Here is a 25,098-nt window from a genome sequence, read left to right on the forward strand (position 1 = left end):
GCTTCCCTCTCTTAAATATGTGCTACCTTTACCATTGTCCACGAGTCCACATACTTGGTCATAACCTTTGCGTTGAGGATGCAAAAATTATTGACCACACCCGAGCTCGCGCCGGAACAACTGCAAAACACAGCGCAAATCGCATGCCCTCCTAGCATGTACAGACGGTTGATGACCTAACTCCTTACAAAGATGCTTGAGTGGCAAATGTTTTTACACTAGGAGGCTTTTGGGGTGACCAATTATTGAAAACCTTGAGTTTTAAATGCTTTTGGGGGTACTTGTTAAATGTAGACGCTTTGTGGGCCAAGTGTCTTTAAACACGTGGCCTGCAGTGAGCCAAAGCACTGAGCAGATTGGCGAGTGGGCTCACACCTTAACCAACACAAGTCGAGCTAATAAAAATAAATACCACAAGGGACACCTGATTTAGGGACTAGTGCATCTGAGTGGGAAACTCCGCCCCATTGTGTCTCATCCCTTGTGTTTTCTTTCAGTTCAAGTCTCATGTTTTCAGCCTCTTCATGGTGGTGTTCTATTTTACCGCCTTGTCAAATGCCTTGTCGGTCTCATTTGGACCTTTCTAGCAAAGACAATAGCATTGAGCTGATTCACAAGAGGCTTTCCAACACAGAGGCATGGCAGCCCCTTGTCGGTTGAGCACACTAGAGCGTAATATAACAACCCCCCCCCCTCTCCTTGCCCGTCTCTCTCAACCGGGTTAGCTTCTTTTTCTTAAAAACTGGTTCTTTGGATAATCCACATTGATGGTGAGTTTTGGACCACTCATTCCCTGCTGTAATCTTTTGAGATCAACCCTCGAGGCTAAGGTGTAGCCTACGACTATTTCATAATTATTATGTTAACCGAAAACACTCACTGCAACAAACCCCCCCCCCCCCCCCCCCCCCCCCCCCTGCCCGTCTCTCTTAACCCGGTTAGCTTCCTTTTTTTTTAAACTGGTTATTTGGATAATCTACAATGACGGTGAGTTTTGGACCACTCATTCCCTGCTCTAATCTTTTGAGATCAACCCTCGAGGCTAAGGTGTAGCCTACGACTATTTCATAATTATGGCAGGATCTTTTACGTTAACTGAAAACACCCACTGCAACTGGGCTCCACTTAGGGTAAAACTGATGTTTTTCTTCAGTCTCCACTATCATAACATATATGAAAACACTAAAAGGTTTGAGCTTCCAGCATCCACACAAGCTTTGTAAGGTGTTTCTATAATTTTATACAATTAGTGTGAGATGTTTCTATGAGTAAAATTTATTATCACAAAACGAACCTACACATTAGCAATGGACTAAAATCCAGATGAATACCTCTTGAGTTTCCAGGAGAGAAGAATGGCATCAAATACATCAAGACGTTTGCCTGAGTACCTCCAAGTACAAGCTCCTCAAACATTTTGAGCTGCTTTTGCTCCCAGCTGGTCATGCAAAGACATGTTTCCAATGTCAATATAAGAATTTTGACATACGGTCATGCCATATACATAGGGCTAATTTCATTGGAAAAGCAATAAGCTAAATATGAGGAATCTAGACATGACGAGTTGAATACTAATAACAGAGAGGTGCACTATGGTTTCCAAACCATTCAGCAAGCTCAGCATGAAGTACAGAAAAGGGAAAAAGAAAACCTTTCAAAGTCAGGGGCAGGTCCATTGATTTCGACTTTCCGAAACATTTCTAAAATCTCTCTGGAGAGAGCTATATCACGTGTCAAGATTAAATATGACGCTCCATGCCCTATATCAACTCTTTCACCAAAAAAATTATGTACGTGATTTGTTAGTAAATGTCGTCTCACAACAAAATATTGTCTGATATCGATCAAACAAAAGAGTCAAAAGACCAGTATTGATCAAATGAAGAGTAAACAAAATGTCACCTTATGGCTTGCAAACCCAGTCCAACCATAATCTTCTTCACTTCTTGTAGACCATGAGAAGCCAATACATACATACCAGATCCTGCAACAGTAAAGAGTCCTCGACATCACTAAGAGGTAATTTTAATAACATTAAAGATGAGACTTTGCTAGCCTGAACATTGGCGCGTCAGCACCTGGATCTCCTTACCTAACCCTGATGCAGACAGTTCACTATCTTTGGAGATGGACTTTGCAATCATGTACAGGTTGTCCTTGTTACTCAATAGAAAATGAACATCCCTGCGCACACGATTAGAAACATTAATGACATCCCTACAAAACTCCTGAACAATTAAGAGCATTCACAAGCAAAGTGTGCACATTAGAGCACGTTGTGCTCTGATGGATAAGCTGCAAAATAGCACTTCAACTCAGTACACATTAGTTAATTTCCTAGTACCCACCAACTTATAAGAGTAGCGAGGGGCCTAATTGACAAACCTCAGATATGCTACCATTTGATTCTCTTGCTGCTCCAGAATCCTGTGATGAGCCGTCATCCAGTTCCCTTGATTCACTCTCTTCACTGGAAGACTATTGCCCTGTTGAGGTGGATACTATCCTATCTGTAGGATAAGTCAATGAGCCGGCATGCATTTTAAATCCTTGCTTAGGCATGTCCCATAAGTCTTTGAATGGAGTAAGACTTCTGTTGTAGACAATACTTTTGGCAAGCCACAACGAAACCGCTCAATCTGGTCCCTCAAAGTAATCTTCCGAAAAATCCGTGAAGACGTCTCTTTCATATTCATCTGATATACAAGTTGACATGAAAATTTTCTTAAAATTTACCCATGTCACACGTACTTCTCTGCGTAACAACAGAACAGACTACCATGTCTATGCAGTTCCTTTCAAGAAAGATGCCACCCTTCGCACCTTGGAGTGTTCAATGAACCAACTTCCAAAGAAGGCGGCGTCAAACTACTTTACAAACTCAACGGCTTAATGGGTGTCTTAGCCTGAAAACATCTCAAACCTGACGGCTTGACCCCCTTCCTTGAACTCCTTGGTCTTCTTCCTCATCTGCTCACTGTCAGAAGAGGTCAAGCTCTCCTCCCCTAAACTGCAAGATGGCCTCCCCTGCCATCTAGACTTTTTTCAAAAATCTACTTTCCTTGCTTTTCTTGCTTTTTCTCCTCTTCTTCCGCCTTTTCTCATCCTCACTAGCACTAGAGGACGACCAACTGTCGGAACTCTCTGAAGACGAACACAAACCTGAGTCATCCTCGAAACGAGCATGCTTCTTGGATCTGCTTGCCACCTCAAAAGTTAACTTCCGGCCCAAACAACCAGGGAAATCCCTCGATGTCCACTTCTTTCGAGAGTGCTTCAAGCCTTTCATTATCTGGTTCATCTTCTTGTAAAGAGCTTTGTCTAGCTCTTTCTGCAAGTACATTTTCCACTTTTCTGCTGCTTGTCACTTAGCTTGCTTCTCAACCTGAGAGGAGAATCAATGGCCTCATGCCATCTCGAGTGAATCTCATCCATCGGGTAATTCTTCAGGTGTTTCACATATTTTAGGTTCTGGGAGTACTTCATAAATCTTTTCACTACATGTGTCAAACTGCAGTTGACATTCGTACTCTACTCTGGCAAACTTCACCGTCGAAAATTTGCTCAATTCTTCATTCTTTTCTTTAGTTTCCACACGGGATTTCAACTTTTTCTTCGCCTTCCCGCTAAGAGGTGTCATCTCTGCCAGCTTCTCCACAAGAACCCATGTGTGATCTTGGGTTCTTTATGGCTTATGCCCCTTAAGACGGAGCGATGAAGACGGGAGAGTGCTTGATGCGTGATGGACTAATGGTGGGAGTGGCTAATAAGTCCGTGGCAGGGATACGAAGATTCTTTGACAAACAAACAAATCTTCACTGCTCTACAAACTAAATCTTGACTTCTCTGTCAGATTCTCCTCGAGAACCTGTGTGTGCTGTTGAAGAAATCGGATCCTCTGTAGAAGAAGAATCTTTCTGAGCTTTGATACCACTGTTACATGCTTGCACACTCCAAGCGAGAAATCGATAGCAACACACAAACAAAAACTTCAAAATCATTGAACTTTACTAGAGAGAGAGAGAGAGAGAGAGTCGACACGCCACGACGGAATTCAGTGCCCAGATGCATTGGCCCCAACAACTGGCGCCCCTTTCGGTTTTCCTTTATTATTGCTCACAGCTTTGTACAATTCCTGAGGATCCTTTGCTCTCAAACTCTGCATCCAGATGCTTTGCAGAGTGAGAGACCCAAGGGCTCTTTAAAACTTACATGGGATGCCTAAAAGCAGAGCCCCAAAAGCATTAGATTCAAAAGCACTTAATCCCCAAAAGCATCTGCTCTCAAAAGCTAGCGCTAGAAACTGCAAAAAGCAGCCAGCAAAAATTGCGAAAATCTGTACAGCCTGCTATGTGGCATCAGCAACGCAAAACACGAAAATTTTGTGTTGTCCTGCCACGTCATCATCCGTATGGACTACCATATCAACATGTCAATGCATTTTACGAAAATCCTCAAGCATTTGGTCTCTAAGGTTTTAGGCGCCTCGGCCGGTGCTCCACAAGTTCTTTTAGTTGGTTCGATCGGTTTCTCTTGTCCATCGGCCATTTCTCTTCCAATTGGACATGCCACATCATCAATTTGTGACACCTTGACCCTTCACATGGTTTACAAGGCATCACACGGTACACATGGCTTATAATATGGCTTCTCCTACATGGATAGGGGGAGTTCTTGTGGCGCAACAAACCCCCACCTCAACAACCCTCCCCGTGTGGGTTTTGTTGCACAATAGGTTGATAGTAGCACTCACACCAATTGTCTCCCCTCAAAACACACGAAGGGTGAGCTACACACATGTCTTCCCTAGCACAAAGGGTATAGATGCACAATCCTCCCCTAGAACAAAACTAGGTAGAAGGAACACAAAACCTCCCCTACCATACATCAGGGTTTAGGAGCACACTCCTCTACACAAAAGGGTGGGACACAAAGTGAGGCTACACAGTTTGTAGTTTGAAGGAGATTTTTTCTCAAGCAAAAACTGCATATTGCTATACTTGTCGTTGTTGCCATGGGCTTTTTACAGTTGATTTTGTTCTTTGATCTCTTGACATTGTTTGTTGTTGTTGTCCTTTTTTTTGTTCGTTGGTTAATGCTCCATGTGATGGTTTGAATGATCATGTGAGATTTTTCCTAGATGACTAATGCCTTCATGGTAAGAATGACATACATTTCAATTTGAGTGCACGTTTCTCTTGCCCTTAAGGAAAATAAGTGAATAGGCAATCATATAAACATACATATCAAGTGTGAGGTTAAAATGGTGTACATTGCTTTGGAAGTGTGTCGGTGCTCACAAATCGACACATGCTCTTCTTTATAAAAAAAATGGCACTGAACTTGTGGTGTGAAGAGCTCCTTAAGGCTTGAAGGTGTGTACTTGAAATTTTGACAGTGGAAACGAGGGTTCACCATAATCTTTTTGATGTAAGACAGCCTGGGAAAAGGCTCGATGCAATTATTGATGCAAGACAAAGAAAATGAGACTTTATACAAATGTAATAATGCGTACAAGTAAATGCTCACTAATTAAGCACACATCTATTGTAATTACTTCAATAAGGGTAGTGGCTCAAGGTATACACCAGGAACTTGCTCAAAAACTAGTGCAATTAACAGGTAGATTAGCGCTAATCTAAATGCAAATGCAAAGAAAATCGATTGATTATGTGAGCAAGAAGGAGACTCACATAATCTAGCATAGAGGGGATGAATAGATACGGATTGATTAGGATGACTAGGAGATTCTAATCACCATTATTGCTTTGATTTCCTGTTGAAATGTTATGATGAATTGCACAATGAACCATTCATGTTGAAAATGAGCATAGTGATTGCATTCGATTAACTTCTAAGTACAAATAGCCTTCTTATTTATATAGACAGCACTTGTAACCTGTCACAAGACGGGCACCACATGCCAATAGAAAAGAACAGACTGAACAAACTTTTAGCACTTTAATAACAAGTGAACTGAAAGAGAGAGACGACACGCGACACAGAGTGGCGGAATTCCACCCCAGAGAGTAAGGGCCCCAAACCTTGGCACCCCTTTCGGTATTTCTTTATATTGCATCAACACAGTACAAGCCGGTACTCCAGACTCTGCACCTTCTCCAGGAAGCATGCCAGAGAATGAGCCCTAATCTCATATGTAAAGGCCCTTGGCCTAAAAAGCAATTTTCAAACTCAAAAGCATTTGGTCCAAAAGCAAAACCAAAAAGTTGCTAGCATAAATCACGGAAATCCGTACAGCAATCGACGCAAAACGCGGAAATCCGTATAGCCTGCCACGTCATCATGCCAGCGCAATTTTCGAAAACTACCACGTCATCATCTGCGGGTCCTACTTTATTTTAATCCTTTATGTCACTTGGGACCCCATCGGACAGGGTCCCCATAAGTTGGGAGGACTTTTTTTATTACTTGCTCTTCTTAGGGTTTAGGCCCCTCGGCCGGCATCTGTAAGTTGGCTCCCTTCTTTAGGCTTTGACGCGTCAGCAGTTTGTTACATAACCTTTACACATCTCCAAAAGACATTAACTATTCTCCAAAGGGCAAGATGCTAACTTGGCCCTTGACTCTTCACATGGTCTATGGAGCATCACATGATACACATAGCTTCACACATATGGCATCCAACGTGGATAGTGTCACAAGACTGTGATGAACACTCTCTTTATTTGTTGGTTTCCTTCCCTTGATTTTTTTTAAATTTTTGGGACTCTTTTTGAAATCACAAATGCTCGGATATTGTATGGCCAGCATGCAACAGTCGTTGGCCGAGAGTTTCATCCGCAAAAGTCAAGGACAGGCAGCCACGAGATGGTTGGGCCGATCGGCACTGACATTTGACTAGTAAAAGGGTGGCTCGGCTCAATTAATGTCAGTTAGGCCCCTCGGCGGGACTTTACAAGTTGGTGGGTACTAGGAAATTAAAATGGCAACAACCCGCACGTCAACACTCATATCCAAAAGCCTCATCCCAAGAGGGAGTGCCAAAAATTGAGGTGGCTGATTTTTGCTCATTAAGTGAGTACAGTGTGCGCGTGAGTAATGGGCATAGGTGATCACAGCTTTACTGGAAAGCTTGCCCTCTCCCTTGTCTCATGTAGCGTGATGATTTGCTCTCGTGCATCTCTCTCCCCCCTTTGCACATATGGTAATGCCCCACTGTTGGGCTTCTTAGATGACCATGTACAGTTTTGTGGGCTTTATGTGTGTTTGCCAAGGCAAGAGCCTTCTGTACAAGAACCAGATTAGCTAATCGCTAATCCCCCGCAAGTACGCACAGTTCCGGTACGACAAATTGCAAAAATGGAGAGTTTTCTCGCGTGAAAACTCTTCCAATTCAAAGGGGAACAGTCCCATTGCATGCAGGAGCTCTTGAGACACGCATAGACATGTTTGCTCCACTCAAAACGATCCAAAACAGAGAAATACAGCCTGCTGTGTTTATTTGCAGGTTTAGGGTTTCACACCTAAACTGCAAGATAACACCGACCGGAAAGCCTTGGGGTGCTTATACAGGGCTTTGGGCACCTGAGAGTGACCAAAACAGGATATTACAGCATGCTGAAATTGACCTGCAGCTCATTGGAAAGCTTCGAAGTGCAAGGGAATCCGTCCTAAACGTGTACCTTTGACCTACAAGGTTTTGGCGTCATTATGCTGCTGAAATTAGGTCAAAAACCTGCAATAAGAGCCCTTGACAGGTTTGGACAGCTTGGTGAGAATTAGGTGAAAGTGTTCAGGTTGTTTATTTGCAATAGATTAAAGAAAGATGAAAGAAGCACCAGTCTTTGGGGCCTAGAGGGTGATATTGGGGAGCCCTCTAGCTCCAAGACTAGATTGTTTAGACGTGGTGAATTCCAGTTACTTTATGTCGTAAAGTACAGGGGAAGTTGACGGTTTATTTACGGGTGAAAGCCAAAGTTTTACCACCCTTCAGTAAGGCTACAGGCCAGTTTTCGATAGTGGGAGTTCTTGTGGTGCAACAAACCTTGCACCTCAACTGTTGGTTGTGCTCGGCCTTGTGAGGCTCTACTAGAGTCTAGGCATAATGGGGGATTTATCAAAGTTCGTCTAGACTGACCACCACTTGGCCACTTATGTGTGAGCGCCCTAGTTTTACAGGCTTTATGAGTCGTGGGGTTCTTTTGTGAAGAGTCCAGCAGACACGTTTCAACATATATGGGGATGTAACCATGTATGGCTGCAGAGCATGTATACTTTCTTGTGTTGCACAATGTGCCCTAGGAATTTAACACACACCCCCCCCCCCCCCCCCCCGCCTCTCTCTCTCTCTCTCTCTCTCTCTCTCTCTCTCTCTCTCTCTCTCAATAAACCTGGGGCTTTGACCCTTTGCATTACATAAAATTGACTATAGGTCCATATACAAGAAAATGGGAAAAACCCTCAAAGATATACAAGGAGATCATGGGGAAAAATCCCAAATCAATCCACACGATATATCAAGGGAAAAGATACTCTAATCAAGTGGTGAAGAATAGCTATCTGGACAGTGGATTGTAATCAAGTCCACCCAAATCTGCCCGAAGCTCTATCCACCTCAAGTGATGTAGCGAATACCACAAATTCTAGTGTTGGGTATCTGACTGATATAAAGCATCTGCTGTAACAACCTCCTATAGCAGCTCACAAAAGCCAAGGGACTGTAAAACCCCTAATCCGTGCCTCCAAAATCATCCGCATCCACTCTAACATTTCGTGATATGGACCCAAAAAAAGGATGCAGATCTACGACACAACCAAACTATAAGAGAGGCAGGAGGGACCCACTCGCTTTCCACCTCAAAAGCCAAAGGAAGGTACCAAGATGCACATCTCTCTAAGGCCTCTCTAAACTGACTCTCAAACAAATCTACAAATTGTCTGATATCCATAAAGTGATTGGCCTCCACCATTGTCTCCTCCTATATGGTATCATAGACAACCTCCCTCATCCAAAAGGAGTCATCATGTAAAGCCTGTACTCTAAATCTGATCATGGGAGCTCTCTCTCGACCGAGAAAAATGTGATGTGCTCTTGACAGATGCAGGAAAACCATGTCAACACATAGTGGCCCACTCCTCAAAGAGACATCTAGAGATCTCCATGGACCAATTGCAAAGAGCTAAGCACGCAAGATCTAAGAAACCAGGACATCTGCTGGTAATGAAGCCTACTAATAGCCAGAATCCGCTGCAAACTGTAAAGACTCACCCTCCTGCTCCCCCTAACACTTCCTACTATGAGAGGCACCTGAAACTAAATCTTCAAGAGATTCAAAGTCTTTTGGAGTTGCCTATCTTGGGGCAACTCAAGCTGCTCCTGGACTGCCATCGATTCTTGGTCGTCCTCTATCCCTCTATCCAATTGCCCCCTTCCAACTGCCCCGGTACCTCCTCTCGATCTTGATCTAGTAGCCTCTCCTCTAGGGGTTTGTCTGGGGGCTGCTCTGTCTCTGCCAACCTCTGTCTCACTACCCGTCTATAAACAAGGATAGGTTGTGCATGTACCTATCTGCCTACCTGTCTGTCTCTGTCAATATCATTGTGTCTCCTCAACACTGTGATGTTGTTGAACACTTTGCTGCTGCTGACTCTCCGTAGGGCCCTGTTGCTGAGTAAGAACTCCGCAATGTTTGTTGTGGCTGTGAGGATTGTCTCCTCCTGCCACCAGTCTGTCTCTGTTGTCACCCTCTAGGGCAATCCCTCACCAAGTGCCCGATCTCATGACATTTTAAGGCGGTCTTCCCGTAACCACAATCGTTTGTGCGTGTAGCACCCCTTTCCACTCAAAAGTGTAACATCTCGAAAGACTATGGAAGGGGTAGTAGCCATCTTTATAGATAGCACAGATATCTGAATTTGCACTCAACGCATGAATGGTATGCCAAAGATAGATTCCATCTGCCTCAACATGTCTAGCAACCAAACAGTGCAGGCAGCTCTGGAAAAGCTATTTTTACTGGATACTTTGTATCTGTCCTCAAACGCAACTTATGTAAAATCCTCGTACCACGAATGCAAAAAAACCAATCTGTCCGACACTAGAGGCAAGTTCCTTTAATGCGAAAGTAACAATGAAAGTACCTCTACCTAGCAAGATGATCTCCTCCACTTTAGTGTATGAGGCGGGGTTGGAGTGTGTGTGTGTGTGTGTGTGTGTGTGTGTGTGTGTGTGTGTGTGAGAGAGAGAGAGAGAGAGAGAGAGAGAGAGAGAGAGAGAGAGAGAGACGATGTGTGTGTGTGTGTGTGTGTGTGTGTGTGTGTGTGTGTGTGTGTGTGTGTGTGTGTGTGTGAGAGAGAGAGAGAGAGTATGAATGAGCAGATGAATGTGAGTGTGCTGCTACAGCCAAGTTGAAAATGAAAAACTTGTTGAAAAGCATGAGCAGGCAAAACCAGCGTGGCAGGTTGCAAGTACAACAAGCAACACCGCCAACTGAAGGGACAGTGGCTTCGGTGGAAGGGGGTGGTGCATCGGCTAGTGCAGGAGGTGAGGCTAAGGTGGTCGTAGCAGGTCCAAGGGGGTGGAGTAACGAAGGGATGCAGACAGGTTAGGGTTTACAGTTTACACGTCAAAGGGGGGAGCGAAAAGTGCTGGGGAGAGGCTCGTATAGCAAGAAGGTGTCCCTTTGACAAAGCCACAGTTGCCTACAACAGCACAAACTTGCTGCCTGCAAATAGACGTCGTTCACGTGGAAAGCTTCGGCAACACAAGTTCAAGGACAGGTCCATGCAAGTTGCAAGGTCCCTACAGCTTATTAGGGTTACGCTTAGGGCTCGCAACAGTCAGGGTTAGGGTGTTGGGGTAAATACCCAAACATCACCTCCAAACCGTTTCCACCGTGTATGTACAAGCATTATACTTCATTTATTGGCCTTTGGGCCACTTGGACTATTTTTAATATTTCACATTGTCCAAGTGGCCAAACGGCCCATTTTAATAAAAAGGGTCCCAAACCTCATCACTTGAGGTTTTTTGGACTTCACAAAATCGTAACTCTCTTCTGCAACTGTAATGGGCCCGAAGGGCGGTAGACATTAGCTTTCACCCGATCATTATTTTAACTTTACGACACAAAGGAACTTCACAAATAATCCTCTGACTAGAAATTACACTTCAAACAAACCATGGCTTGGCAAGTAGAGTGCTTCCAAGCAGACAGTGACACCGCGTTGGCCCCAAAGGTTGGCACCCCTTACGGTATTTCTTTATTCTTATTACACTTCAGAAAAAACTGTAAACTTCTACTAGTTGTCCCACTTTTGTCAGGCTGAAATTCCCCTACTCTAACCCGACTTCGGTAGCATAACCACAATAGACGCCTCCACGAACAAAATCCCAAGTAAACAGTGACTTTCCACGCACTTTAGAGCACTTTACAAAATCTAGCAAAATATTACAGCACGCTGAAATTTCTGTTTTTGGCCTCCAATTTGCACCAAAACACCTGATCAGTGATTCCCTAGCTTACCCAAAACTCTTGGGACCTATAGGCATCAAAACTGGCCAAAACCCTAAACCTGCAAAAAATACAGCAAGCTGTAATTCTCTGTTTTGCGTTCTGATTCGCGTGTCCATCGCTCCTGTGGGTAGCCCTCGAGCTCCCGCACCTGTAGAGTCACTTGCCCTTTGAATTTGACAAGATTCGTCGCGGGGAAATCTCTCTGAATCATTCTTTACAAGCACCCAAGGCTCTACCGAGGCCCTGGAGATATCTTGCCGTTTAGGTGCAAAACCCTAAACCTGCAAAAAAATGTAGCAAGCTGTATTTTCTGTTTCGCATCATTTTGAGCGGAGCAAACACGTCTACGCATGTCTTAGAAGCTCTTGCACGCAATGGGACAATTCCCTTGTGAATTGGACGAGTTTTCACGCGAGAAAAACTCTCCATTTTCGCATTTCTTCGCGATTTAACTGTGCATACCTATGGAGGATTAGCAATTAGCTAATCCGCTTCCTGTACAGAAGGCTCTTGCCTTGGCAAACGTGCATAAAACCCCCAAAATTGTACATGGTCGTCTGAGAACTGTGCATACCTATGGAGGATTAGCAATAAGCTAATCCGGTTCCTGTAAAGAAGGCTCTGCATTTTCGCATTTCTTCGCAATGGAGCTGTGCATACCTATGGAGGATTAGCAATTAGCTAATCCGCTTCCTGTACAGAAGGCTCTTGCCTTGATAAACGTGCATAAAACCCCCAAAAATGTACATGGTCATTTGAGAAGCCCAACTAGAGGGGCATTACCATATGTGCAAAGGGGAGAGAGAGATGCGCGAGAGTAAATCATCGCGCTGCATGAGACAAGGGAGAAGGCAAGCTTTCCATTAAAGTTGTGATCGCCTGCACTCGCTACTCACACACACACTGCATAGCACAATGTTCAAAAATCAATCGCCAACCTCAAATTGGGCGCCCCCTCTTGAGACCTTCTGGAGTGATTTTTGACCAGCAACCTGCTCTCCTACTGCCATGTGTCCACTTTGCTCCTTTGGTTGAATTCCTAGTACCCACCAACTTATAAAGTCCTGTCGAGGGGCCTAAATGACTTTAACTGAGCCTAGCCACTTCTTTACTAGTCCGATTCCAGTGCTAATCGGCCCAACCATCTCGTGGCTGCCTGGCCGTGACTCTTGCGGGTGAATCTCTCGGCCAACAGCCGTTTCATACTGACCAGGCATTTGTGATTTTAACAAGAGGGTCCCAAAAATTAAATAGAAATCAAGGAAAAGAAACCAGCAAATATATATAGTGGTTGTCATAGTCTCGTGACATACCCCCCTCTTAAAAAGCAAACGTCCTTGATTGCATGCCATATAGACATGCCATAGATGATTTAGTATGGTAAGCACCCTTTTATCATCGCATGTATCCGCAAGAAAGACTGTCAAACATGTGTACAAATGACTTAATGAGACCTTCATACTTTTGTCAAACTATGTACACTGCTATGGCACTGAATCCTTATGTACATATGAAGTGCTAGCTCTATCTTCACCCCTTTTTTGAGTACGTGTCAAGCCCTATGACCTTTGCTCTACCGAAGTGATCTAAGTTGGAGAATACACGGGTTGTAAACCAAAAGCTTCAAGGTAAAACTGCAACACACTTGGTGACTGTATCAGTTCACTTTCTTCCATCCACTTTGTATCCATAGGTGGATAGCTTTTGAAGTTTGAACTTCACCAAATAACGTCTTACAATTTTTCCCTTAACTTTTCTTTCTTTTGGTTTGTCCTTTAGAAGACTCGGCTGAGTCTTTAGCCTTCTCTGCATTTCCTAACCCCTGGGAAGCCTCAGGAGTCATTTTTGAAAAGGACCTCTTTGCTAAATTTTTCTTTTGCTAACCCCCTTTGACGTTGCCCTGAAACCCACTGTCCTCTCCCTTCAACAAGGCATGACCAATGTTGTCAACTTCCATAAGCTAAGGGTGACCACTCAATTCTTTGTAGAGTAGTCTAGAAGCCCTTTAGGAAGCCCACAACAATACTTCTCAATCTGCTCTGTCAAGTGGCACAAACCTGTAGGAGGTTACTGAGAGCAACACTTTACACAACCTCAAATTATACTCCTCAAGGCTCTTGCAAGTAGCCGCAGTGAGTTGGTGCAATCTCTCATGACACCGAATTCAAATTCATTTGACAGCCACGCATAGCAAACATTTGCTTGAAGTATTCCCACGTGGCAGGTGCATTGTCCTTGCATTAACAAAGTCGTCCACCATGAACGTGCATTTCCTTTCAAGAAAGTGGCAACTTTTCTGATCTTGGAGGCCTTTGTAAAGTTCCCCCTACATAAGCTGTATCAAACTACTGGAGGAGAGTAAGAGCCTTTGTAAATGCCCCCTGCATAAGTTGTATGAAACTGCTGGAGCCTTTGCCTTATCCTCAAATCCGTTGGAAGTCTCAAACTTCACAGTTGCACCACTTCTTTGTATGCTTTTGACTTTTCCAATGCTCCCAAATTATCATAGGAAAGTGTCTACAACATGGGCACTCTAATAGGGATCATCGGCGCCCCTTAGCCATTGACATTCTGAGTCACTAGTGCCATATTTGCCTGCTAGTCGGAAAAACCAGCCATGCCAAAATTGCCCTATGGCACCCCAAAATGGCCCTGATGGCACTGAAACCCTTGCTGCATGCCAATCTTACCATACATGGGGTTTGGCATCATGCCCTCCATACCCCCAAAGATTGTTCCTAACATGTGCTACTGGTTTCCAGGAGCATAACCAGCCATGCTTTGAAACACAGAATCGCCCTCGAAATACCCAGGATGTACCGTGGGTTGTGGAAAAAACCTGCCACATAGCATGGAAATTGATTCCCTGTCCATTTAAACCAACATTTGGACTCCCAAAGGTGGTTGGCTGAACTGGTAAAGCATGTGGAACTGGCATCCTAACCATCTGTTCGTGGATAGAAGGAATTTGCCTTGGAGGCCTAACTGACTCCGCAACATGCAAGTGCTCCCTGCCCTACTAGGACACATAAGGGACCTCGGCTTGAGCCTCGATGTCACCTGCACATCTAACCCTATGTGTACGTGTAAAGCTACTTCATGACATGGGTTCAGTTCAATTCAGTTCAATTAGTTTAGGAAGTGTTCTATCACTTTTGTGAGTCTGTTCACAGATCGTGCATGCCCAGGCACTTAGATTAGATGCATATCCTCTGGTTGCATACAGCATGATCATCAGATTTCCATCAAAACCCATCAGGAGCATTTTTACAATGCATAGACCTATTTTCCCTATTTTAGCCAATTTTCAATTTTTATTTTAAAGTGACTTTTGTTGGGAAACTGGGTAGGGCAATTTGACTCAGCCAGTATATAAGAAACCCTAGCGCTAGCACTTTCTGGCAGAAGAGGCAGCAGGGACCTGACATCCAACTGTGCACCTTCTCAGCATGACCCCCCCCCCCCCCCCCCCCCCCCCCCCCGGGCGGATGAGCTAGCGTTTTCAACCAAGAACAGCCAACGTTTTCTTCAGCTTTGCATATCAGCCCAGCATTTTGCATTTGCATCAGCCTGGCGACAGCAGGACACAGCAGATCACTAGCGTTTTTGCAAGTACCAGATCAGCCCTAGCGTTTTTGGATCAGATTCACTCATTGCGAGCCGACCGTGCACTAAGCAGCAGGCCAATCAACGTGAGGTGGGAAAAAGCAACCTTGGTGTGAGCGCAAGGCCGCCAAGGGGTGCGCCCGCGGGAAAGAGACGAGCTTGGGTAAGAGAAGATCCTTCTCTAACACAGATTGCAAGCTAAAGAAGAAACTCAAGAACCTCAAGACTCGAGACCCTCTAAGAACCTCAAGACCAAGACCCACAAGAACCCAAGTTCGTTGTGAAATTAAGAACCCACGACTTCAACGTGTGGTCATTACCCGAAGCGGATACTTCACATGGAGGTGCTGAGCATGGAAGAGGCGAAGAAGAATTTTCCCTACTAGGAGGTTTTTCTGACTCTTCCCCTTCCCCATCTACGCCAAGGATTGCACTAACTCCTATGGAGGCTTTCGACAAGATGATGATGGACAGAAAGTTAGAACACGAAGCAAGAAAAGCAGAAAGAAAGGCAGAATCTGATCGTGAACGCGAAGAAAGAAAAGCAGAAATGGATCGCAAACACAAAGAAAGAATGGCAGCCATAGAGCGTGAGCACAACAAAAGGAAAGCCGCATTATTCCGACTCTTTTTAATGTGCAGGCGCAGCTTAAAGAGATTCGGGAGAAGGAGACTCTCTCAGTCTTGTCTTCTCCAAAGCACGACACACATAATTTGCATGATAATGATGAGCATGATGAATTGCATGATAATGATAAGCATGATGATTGGCATGATCAAGACGTGATTATTCACGAGCATGATGATTTGCATGATCAAGATGTGATTATTCACGAGCATGATGATTTGCAGGATAATGATGTGATTGTTCACGAGAATGATGGTTTAGTTGATACTTTGTCTAGTGAAGCTAACCTCATTGCAGATTCGATCGATCACAAAGAACCGATCTTGGCTCTCGAGTCGAGGTCCAAAGAACCCCCACAGAAAGTATTCTGTGTTCGAATGATTAGTCAGCACGCATTGTTCGAGTGTTTCATTCGTGATGGTTTCCTGTATTTTAGTCACCGTCTTTATGTGATCCCTTTTCATAGGCATGCCATATTGCACGATGAACACGATTCACTCATGAATGAGCACGGATGTATGCGGATTACTCATGAAAAGATGAAATGTTTGCACCCAAGGAATTCACATTCCAAGTCTCTTCCTTGGCATGACATAGTATCCGAGAGAGCACAAGAAGGATTGAGCATCAAGCATGGGCATTTCCATTGTGATTTGCCACAGTTGCTAGATTTAGATCAGAAAGGCAAGTTTCGATTCCATTGTTGGCGTGTGTATGATGAATGGTTTGGCACTCCGTCTATATGTACATCTACATTGCATAGACGGTCTTTAACGAAGACTAGAATTTTTCCAGTCACTTGACATGGAATGGGTATGTTCATGTTTTTGTGTTGGAAGTGGTTTCAGGAATTTTCATCCTCGGAGATTCTTGAAGAAGGTAGACGCATGACTATAGACGAACTTGAAGCATTGAAGGAGCCACAGATGACTGTGTCGCTTTCGGCACGGCCCAAAGAAGCAAGTGTTGCAAACCTTTATGAAGTTCAAGTATCGCGCGACCCACACATCAGAGTGGGCCGACGAAGAGTCCTTCCCAGGATTCAAGAAGTTGTTGGTGATCTCCCTCGACGCCATACAATTCGGTACCAGTACCTCACTTTGAAAAGGAGGGGATGCGTGGACAAGCTCCTTCATGACATGGGTTCAGTTCAGTTCAGTTCAGTTAGCTTAGGAAGTGTTCTGGCACTTTTGTGAGTCTGTTCGCAGACCGTGCATGCCCAGGCACTTAGAGTAGATGCATATCCTCTGGTTGCACACAGCATGATCATCAGATTTTCATCACAACCCATCAGGAGCATTTTTACAGTGCATAGACCTATTTTTCCTATTATAGCCAATTTTCACTTATTATTTTTAAGTGACTTTTGTTGGGAAACTGGGTAGGGCAATTTGACTCAGCCAGGATATAAGAAACCCTCGCGCTAGCACTTTATGGCAGAAGAGGCAGCAGGGACCTGACATCTACCAGTGCACCTTCTCAACAAGAACCCCCCCCCCCCCCCCCCCCCCCGACGGATGACCTAGCGTTTTCAGCCAAGAACAGCCAGCGTTTTGTTCAGCTTTGCAGATCAGCCCAGTGTTTTGCATTTGTAGCAGCTGGCGACAGTATGACACAGCAGATCACTAGTGTTTTTGCATCAAGTACTAGATCAGCCCTAGCGTTTTGGATCAGCAGAGCCACTTAGCGTTTGCAAATTCTCCGCGACAAGACCATCATAAGCACCAACGTTTTCAGTTTTCAACAGTCAGACTCCGCAGTAGAACCCCCAAACCTCGCAGATCTCACCTTCCCGCAACAGATCCTCGCCGCACGGTCAGATCCACCGAAGTTTGCAGATCCAGTTCGGAAAACGCAGATTTCAGCATCTGCGGTTTCAGCACGTCGTCGTTGCATCGTCATCATCGCCGTCGTCACCGACATAGAGTCATAATTCAACAGATACAAGATTTGCAGATTTCAGCCATTAGCGTTTTCAGATTTCAGCCCGTTCATCGTCCTCCTCATCGTCATCGATATCGTCGGCAAGTCCATTGCATTGTAGAGATTTGTGCAATCAATAGTAGACCGCTCTCAAATCTCTACAATGCTTTGGACTTGCAGAGACGATGAGGACGACGACGAGACGGGCTGAAATCTGAAAACGCTAATGGCTGAAATCTGCAAATCTTGTATATGTTGAATTATGACTCTATGTCGGTGACGACGGCGATGAAGACGATGCAACGACGATGCGCTGAAAACGCACATGCTGAAATCTGCGTTTTCCGGGCTGAATCTGCAAACTACGCTGGATCTGACCGTGCGACGAGGATCTGCTGCAGGAAGGTGAGATCTGCGAGGTTTGGGACTTCTACTGCGGTGTCTTGATGCTGAAAACTGAAAACGTTGATGCTAATCTGGGTCTTGTCGCGATGAATCTGCAAAACACTAGGAGTCCTGCTAATCCAAAAACGCTAGGACTGATCTATGATCTGATGCCAAAACACTAGGTTGGTTCTGTTGTTCTGCTACCGCCGGGGCTGATCTGCAATGCAAAACGCAAGGGCTTGCTATTGATGGACAACCCTAGGCTTCTGTTGTTGGAAAAAACGCTAGGTTTGCTGATGGGGAAGGTCTTGCTTAGAAGGCGCCTGTTGAACAATGTGTTCCTGTTGCCTCTTCTACCAGAAAGTGCTAGCGTTGGGTTATATATTTGCTTGTCAAATTGCCCTACCCAGTTTCCCAACAAAAGTCACTTAAAAATAATAAGTGAAAATTGGCTAAAATAGGGAAAATAGGTTTTCTGCACTGTAAAATGCTCCTGATGGATTCTAACTAAAATCTGATGGTCATGCTGTGTGCAACCAGAGGATATGCATCTACTCTGTCTAGACATGCACGGTCTGTGAACAGACTCACAAAAGTGCCATAACACTTCCTAATCTAGGCTAACTGAACTGAACTGAACCCTTGTCATGAAGTAGTTTGTCCACGTACACATAGGGTTAGATGTACACGTGACAGGACATGTACGCACCTTGGAGGGGATATCTGATTTAGTTCACTCCACCATTGGGGTGAAACAGGGCTACCCATTGTCTCCTACTCTATTTGGTATGTATGTTGATGAGGTGTCTGATTACATTGACAGAGAGGGTGATAGAGTGCCCAACTGGCAAACACGTGGATCCTATTGTTTTTATATGTTGATGATCTTGTATTGATCTTTGATTCACTAGAGAGTATGCAGCGACAGATGGATGCATTACACAGTTTTGCAAAGGATAGTGGATTATCTGTAAACCTTGGTAAAACCAAGGTTATGGTGTTTAACACCACACCACAATGGATCAAGAGATCAGCACCGACTTTCACTTATGGTCAGGAGATTGTAGAGTATACACATGCATACACTTACCTTGGGGTTGTCTTCACTGGGCCGAAGTTTTCTTTGGGGAGAGAAGCAAAGACTAGACTGACTAGAGCTTATGCGGCCTTGGGAAGCTTGGAGAGAATGTGTTCGCAGGTTCAATTCCAGGAACCTCGGACAAAGTTATGGCTCTTTGATACTTTAGTAGCCTCAGCTATGTTGTATGGGGTGCAGATATGGGGACCTTGGGTAGGCTAGGATGGATGGAAACGTATGGAGAGGCCCTTGGTATCCATGATCTCTCGACTGATCAGAGCCAAGTCCTCCGTACCCCATGCTATCATTCGCGCAGAGCTAGATGCCCCTCCTATGGAGATACAGGCACTTACCAGATCAATCTCCTTTGTGCACAGCTTGTGGGATACGACTAGAGACAGATATGCTAGACTGGCCCTTGAGTCTTCCAGGTAGTTAGCTCTTCAAGGGGACACTTCATGCTGTTATGCACAGATGACATCATGGTTTCAGATGCATGGCTTCACCATGGACAGGCTGCCCCCTTTCCAGTACTCACCCTCGATGTCTCTTACACGGGTGGAGATTACTAGACTCATTCGTCAGGACCTGATCCAGCTGGATACCAGGAGGACATGGATAGAGCCACCACAGGAGTTGGGCACAAAGATGGCTTTCTATACAGATCATCTTCTCCATCTTACAGAGATGGGTTTGTGATTCGACCCAGCTACATGGACACACATATGTCTCATGGTTTGCGGTGTGCCATTGGTCAAATACGCACATCCTCACATCAGCTGGAGATTGAGATTGGTAGATTCAGAGGGATACCAGCAGACAGCAGGATATGCCGCTTATGGCAGCTAGCGCCAAAGACAGAGCTCCATTACATATGTCATTGCACAGTGTATCATGAGATACGGGACCGTTTCCACTGCTTATTCAGAGAGGGTTTTAGTCCTTTCTGTAGGGTTATGATTTATGAGGATCAGAGATGTCTTGGGCTATATCTACTTGAGCTACACAGATATAGACACACTTTACTAGGGAGAGCTAGAGAGAGACACTCCAGAGACAGATTAGAGATTTCTTTTCACTAGATATGGGACAACTAGAGAGCATCCATCACTGTACAGCTGGGCCCACACTCATTCGACCACTACCAGCACTCTCATTGACCGAGCACTGGAGCTACGAAGATCCAGACAGCCACGATTGAGGAGAGGGGCTACACAGCATCGACACAGATTACCGCAGAAGATTCGAGCCATACTCTCTCGACATCCAGAATACAGATGAGGATAGATTCTAGTAGTAGTAGTAGTAGTATTTTTGTTTTATTTGTTTTGTACTCAGACATGGTATCAGATTCACTATTTTGTAACAGATTGATCTCATAGGTCATTTTGGCCTTTTGAAGACGTTAATATACCATTTCATTTCATCATCATCATCTCTCTCTCTCTCTCTCTCTCTCTCTCTCTCTCTCTCTCTCTCTCTCTCTCTCTCTCTCTCTCTCTCTCTCTCTCTCTCTCTCTCTCTCTCTCTAAAGAAGGAGGCTGATTCTAATACTTGAAATCTCTAGGAACACCCTAAAGATGCCTATTCTGAGAGCATATACATCATTGGTTACATAGCCGTAGGCATGAAACTAAAAAATGAAAAATGGTATACAACTAGGCACATGGCCGAACTGAAAACACTGAAAGCCAAGGAAAAACCTCTCCTAAGGAGAGTAAAAGTGCCCTGGCAAGCTAAGCACTAGCGATGAAGATGGCAGTAAGCAACTGCGAGAAGCTCAGTGTCGAACAAATGCCCGCCAACTAGTAAAATCTGGGAGCAGAAGGTAGGGGAGGATGTCACAAAAATCGGAAGCGAAAACTGACTGTTAAATGCAATTTATATACTCAAGAGACTTTGAACAGAGAGAGAAAGCTTGACACATCATTGGGGACCAGAAGATGGGCTGGCCCCCCCCCATAAAGAGAATATCTTTATTACTAAGGGAGAATTCTTTACAAGCACAGGAACGGGACGAAAGACCGTCCTCTATTCTTTCTTGTCCTTCTTCTTCTTCTGACTGAGAGAGTAGAAGAACTGCTCTCCTGACTACTAAGAGGATCTTTCCTCTTCTGTGAGATTTTGGGAAGCTCTCGTAGATGAGAGTCTATCTTCCACAAAACTCATCGGAAGCTCTCAAAAACGAAAGTCTATCTTCCGCTAACTATGTCTCTTCGGACATAATCATTCCTGCAGTCAACCCACAAAGGAAACATGCAAAACACACGCACACACGCTTGCTGTAATTTTCTGCACATAACCAGAAATTGTTACCTCAGCGCGTTCCAATGCCGAAACGGAGGTCCTTTTCGCGACGGAAATGCTCCAAACTTTGTGTGTGTGTATAGTAGGTAGAGAGGAATAGTTTCCTACTAAAGATTTGCTGAAATTCACCCTAATACAGGTGATTAGGGGCTGAAAACAGAGAATTTGCAGCAGCTAGTAGAGAGAGAAAAAGAGTTTTCTACTACTTTACGCGATGAAACTTCTCCCACAGCTGCCTATGACCATGAGAGGCCTTGTTCTAAGTGATGGGTGCACAGAGGCTCCACATACGCCACAAGGTGCTGCTCTCAAGCTTCCATGGAGAGCTTCACTGCGTAGAGGACGTTCAACTTAGGGGGGGTAGTGCACTGCCAACCTGGCAAGAGGGGGAGGGGCTGCTCTCTTATAGCCTCCCAGAAGAGGGGGCGCTAGCATGAAGAGAGAGAGAGAGAGAGAGAGAGACAGAGAGAGAGAGAGAGAGAGAGAGAGATTGCGTTGGAAAGTGTGCCAAGTGGCACACTTACTTTAAAATTTAAAAACCATTCAACTTTTGACTTTAAAAATCCTATGCTAGTTAATGAAATGTGCAATTAAGTGCACAACTGCACACATAGATGCAACCAATTAAATTGTTAGCTGCTCCCCAGCGCAATGTCGTACTGACACTGCTCTGGCATTACCTGTTTGCACTTGTCCGACCATTTGATCCAGCGCAAATCATTTAAGAATACTTTAACTAACTTATCTAAGGCCGTAAAATAATCAGGCCTTAGGGTTATTATTCTAAGGACCCCATCTCATTCCTGTGCTTGCACTAGCGCGCGTAATTTTCTGAGCCTGAAATATGAGGCTACTATCTACCCCTTCATTGAAGACCCGATTTCCCAATCGCTAGGGCTTCAGGGTATTTTCTGCTAGGGTCTCCCTGAGGTGCACTAGCCCAAACTTGGGCGCACCTGAGGCCCCACAACTGCTAAATCTATTCTGATGTGCACACAACTAATTAGATAATTCTTTTCTCGTAAATAAATTAATTATTTACAAAGTCTGACTTAGTTACATCCCTCTTGGTTCTAAACAGTTGACCTCAACTGTAGAGCGTCAGCATAACTGTGCAAGATGTCTGGGTAGTCCTTAAGATCGGACTCAATCATCCACTTTGCATCTAAAGGAGTGTAATTCTTGAACTTTACTAAATACTTTCGATGTAAACTCCCCGACTTGAGTTGTCTCTCCGAGTGGTGTATTATCTGTTCAGGTTGAAGGATTTCCTCAGTCTCTTCGACTTCTGGAGGATCTTCTTGTACTGGCGCCACGGGAGGAGGTCCAACATATGGTCGGAGGAGACTGACATTAAAAGCATTATGGATGCGCCAGTTAGAAGGCAAATCCAATCTGAAAGTCACGTCATTGACTTTATCTGTAATTTTGAAAGGGCCGTAAAATCTATGGAAAAGTTTGGCAACTTTCCCTTTGCCGATCCGCTTTTTCAATCTAGCTTTCTCAAGCCGAAGCAGGACATATTGTCCTTTTTCTAGATTGAGATTCCTTCTGTGCTTGTCTGCTTTTCTCTTCTGTTGCTCTTGAGTACAAAGAATCGCTTGCTTTACTTGTTGATGGGCAATATCAATATTGCGCACAAATTCATCTGCGGCGAAGATGTTTTCTTTGGTAACCATAATAGGAAATAAGAGTGGCTTCCCATAAATAATTTCGAAGGGAGCTTTACCAGTTGAGGAATGTATGGTATCTCGCATCTGAGTAATCATTGACTACATGGAGTGCACCATGTATGAATCCGTTGGCCTGTACTTATTTATTGGATTTGAGAGTATTAGATAATTCAAAACTGATGGTCGCCGGCTCCTCCATGTGTAGTAGTTATCCTACGATTGTCGTCTACGGATTGGAAAGATAGTAGGGTTAATCCTAAGGTGTTGAGGTGCATTGTGATACATTGTTTCATCTTGTGGCCTCTTCTCAAACCACTTGTTGCACTAGAGCGGTTGATTCTCCAGTATTGTGAGCACTTGATCTGCAGAGATGGAAACATCTTTGTAATCTCCTCCTTGATTCGGCTCAAGGGCTTGCAAAATCTTCTTCCACACTATAGCCTCTTGTTTCATTAGTGGGAGGGAAATTATCTCTTAGCCAAAAATTTTGACCACTTCATTTGGCTTTATCATGAATAAGGCTGCACATTGAAATATTCTAGCCATGTGATCAGCTTTGATCGTCTTCTTTACTGGAAGAAAATGTGCTTGCTTACTGAATCTGTCTACTATAGTCCAGATTGCATCATTTCCATTCTGGGATCTTGGTAGATCCGTAATAAAATCCATGGCAATACTTTCCCATGGCGTGTTAGGCACAGGGAGCGGCTGAAGCTTGCCATAATCTTTATGTCTGTCATATTTTACTTTTTGGCAGACTAAACACTCACGTACATGTTTTTCAATGTCCGCACGGAGTGTTGGCCAAAAGAAATACCTTTCGAGGGCACTAGTGGTGGAAGCAATTCCCCGATGCCCGGCATAAGGGAAATTATGGGCTTCATCCATCACCTTCTGTCGTAAGGGTTGAGCTATGCATATTGCTTGTTGACGATAGAGCGTATTATCCCTAATGGAATAAGGTGGCCTTGAGTGACCAGCTTGAAGATCTGCCCAAATTGTGGCGAAGTTTGGATCTTGAGGATACATCTCGCTGAGAGATTCTAGTTCCTCATGATAAATTGTTGTTAGTGCATTGATCTTTGGACGCCTGGAGAGAGCATATGCAACTGCATTCTTCGTTCCAGAAGTATGTAAAATCTGAAAATGGAACATTGAAAGAAAGTTGGCCCATCTCATCTGCTTTTCTGATAACTTTCTCTGTGTCAGAAAGTAGCGAAGACTTTGATGATCTGTCTTGATAATAAAATCAGCTCCTAATAGATAATGTTTCTAAATGGAAAGAGCATGAATTACTACCATTAGCTCTTTCTCGTATATGGAGACATGCAACTCTGCATCTTTAAGGCGCCGACTTTCATAGGCTATCGCGTGACCCTCTTGGTTCAAAACTGCTCCTACACAATCTCCAGATGCATCGCAGTATACCTCGAAAGGTTTGCGAAGATCAGGGACGGTGAGAACAGGTCCGTGACTGAGTAGATACTTAAGCTTTTCGAAAGCTTGTTTTCGTCCAGACCCCCAATGGAATGGAATCCGCTTCTTTGTCAGGTCATGGAGGGGACCTGCTATCGCGGCAAAAGCTCGAATGAAACGTCGATAATAGAAACAGAGGCCAAGGAAACTTCGTACATCATGTACTGTAGTTTGCGTAGGCCATCCTACAACTGCTTGAATCTTATCAGGGTCCATTCTCACCTGATTGTGAGATACTATATGGCCCAAATAGTGGATTTCTTTTAGAAAGAACTCACTCTTCTTAGCATTCACAAATAATTTGTGTTTGCGTAATTCTTCAAACACTAAGGCGAGATGCTTATAGTGTTCGTCTTCCGTCTCTGAGAAGATTAAGACGTCATCAAAGAAAACGCCTGTGAAGCTTCTATATTAGTGGAAGATTCTATCCATCATTCTGTTAAATGTGGCTGGTGCATTAGTGAGTCTAAAAGGCATCACTAAGAATTCATACAACCCGAAGGTTGTTCTAAATGAAGTCTTATGCACATCTTGAGGAGCTAT

General features: G+C 44.3%; 1 protein-coding gene across 1 annotated transcript in view; it reads right to left on the bottom strand.

The window, feature by feature from the left end:
• Positions 1–1,266: 1,266 nt before the first annotated feature.
• The window catches only part of LOC147429327 (uncharacterized), a 78,788-nt gene continuing 54,956 nt past the window's right edge, over positions 1,267–25,098 (bottom strand). Inside the window, exons 6-9 of the mRNA XM_086495468.1 lie at positions 2,093–2,184; positions 1,903–1,984; positions 1,652–1,771; positions 1,267–1,438 (exon numbers count right to left, since the gene is read on the bottom strand). Of these exons, the coding sequence (XP_086351594.1) occupies positions 1,282–1,438; positions 1,652–1,771; positions 1,903–1,984; positions 2,093–2,184 (451 nt within the window). The 3' untranslated portion in view covers positions 1,267–1,281. The remainder of the gene's footprint in view (positions 1,439–1,651; positions 1,772–1,902; positions 1,985–2,092; positions 2,185–25,098) is intronic.

Source organism: Adiantum capillus-veneris, chromosome 22, assembly GCF_014529385.1.
Source record: "Adiantum capillus-veneris isolate H3 chromosome 22, ASM1452938v2, whole genome shotgun sequence".
Classification (NCBI taxonomy): Eukaryota; Viridiplantae; Streptophyta; class Polypodiopsida; order Polypodiales; family Pteridaceae; genus Adiantum; species Adiantum capillus-veneris.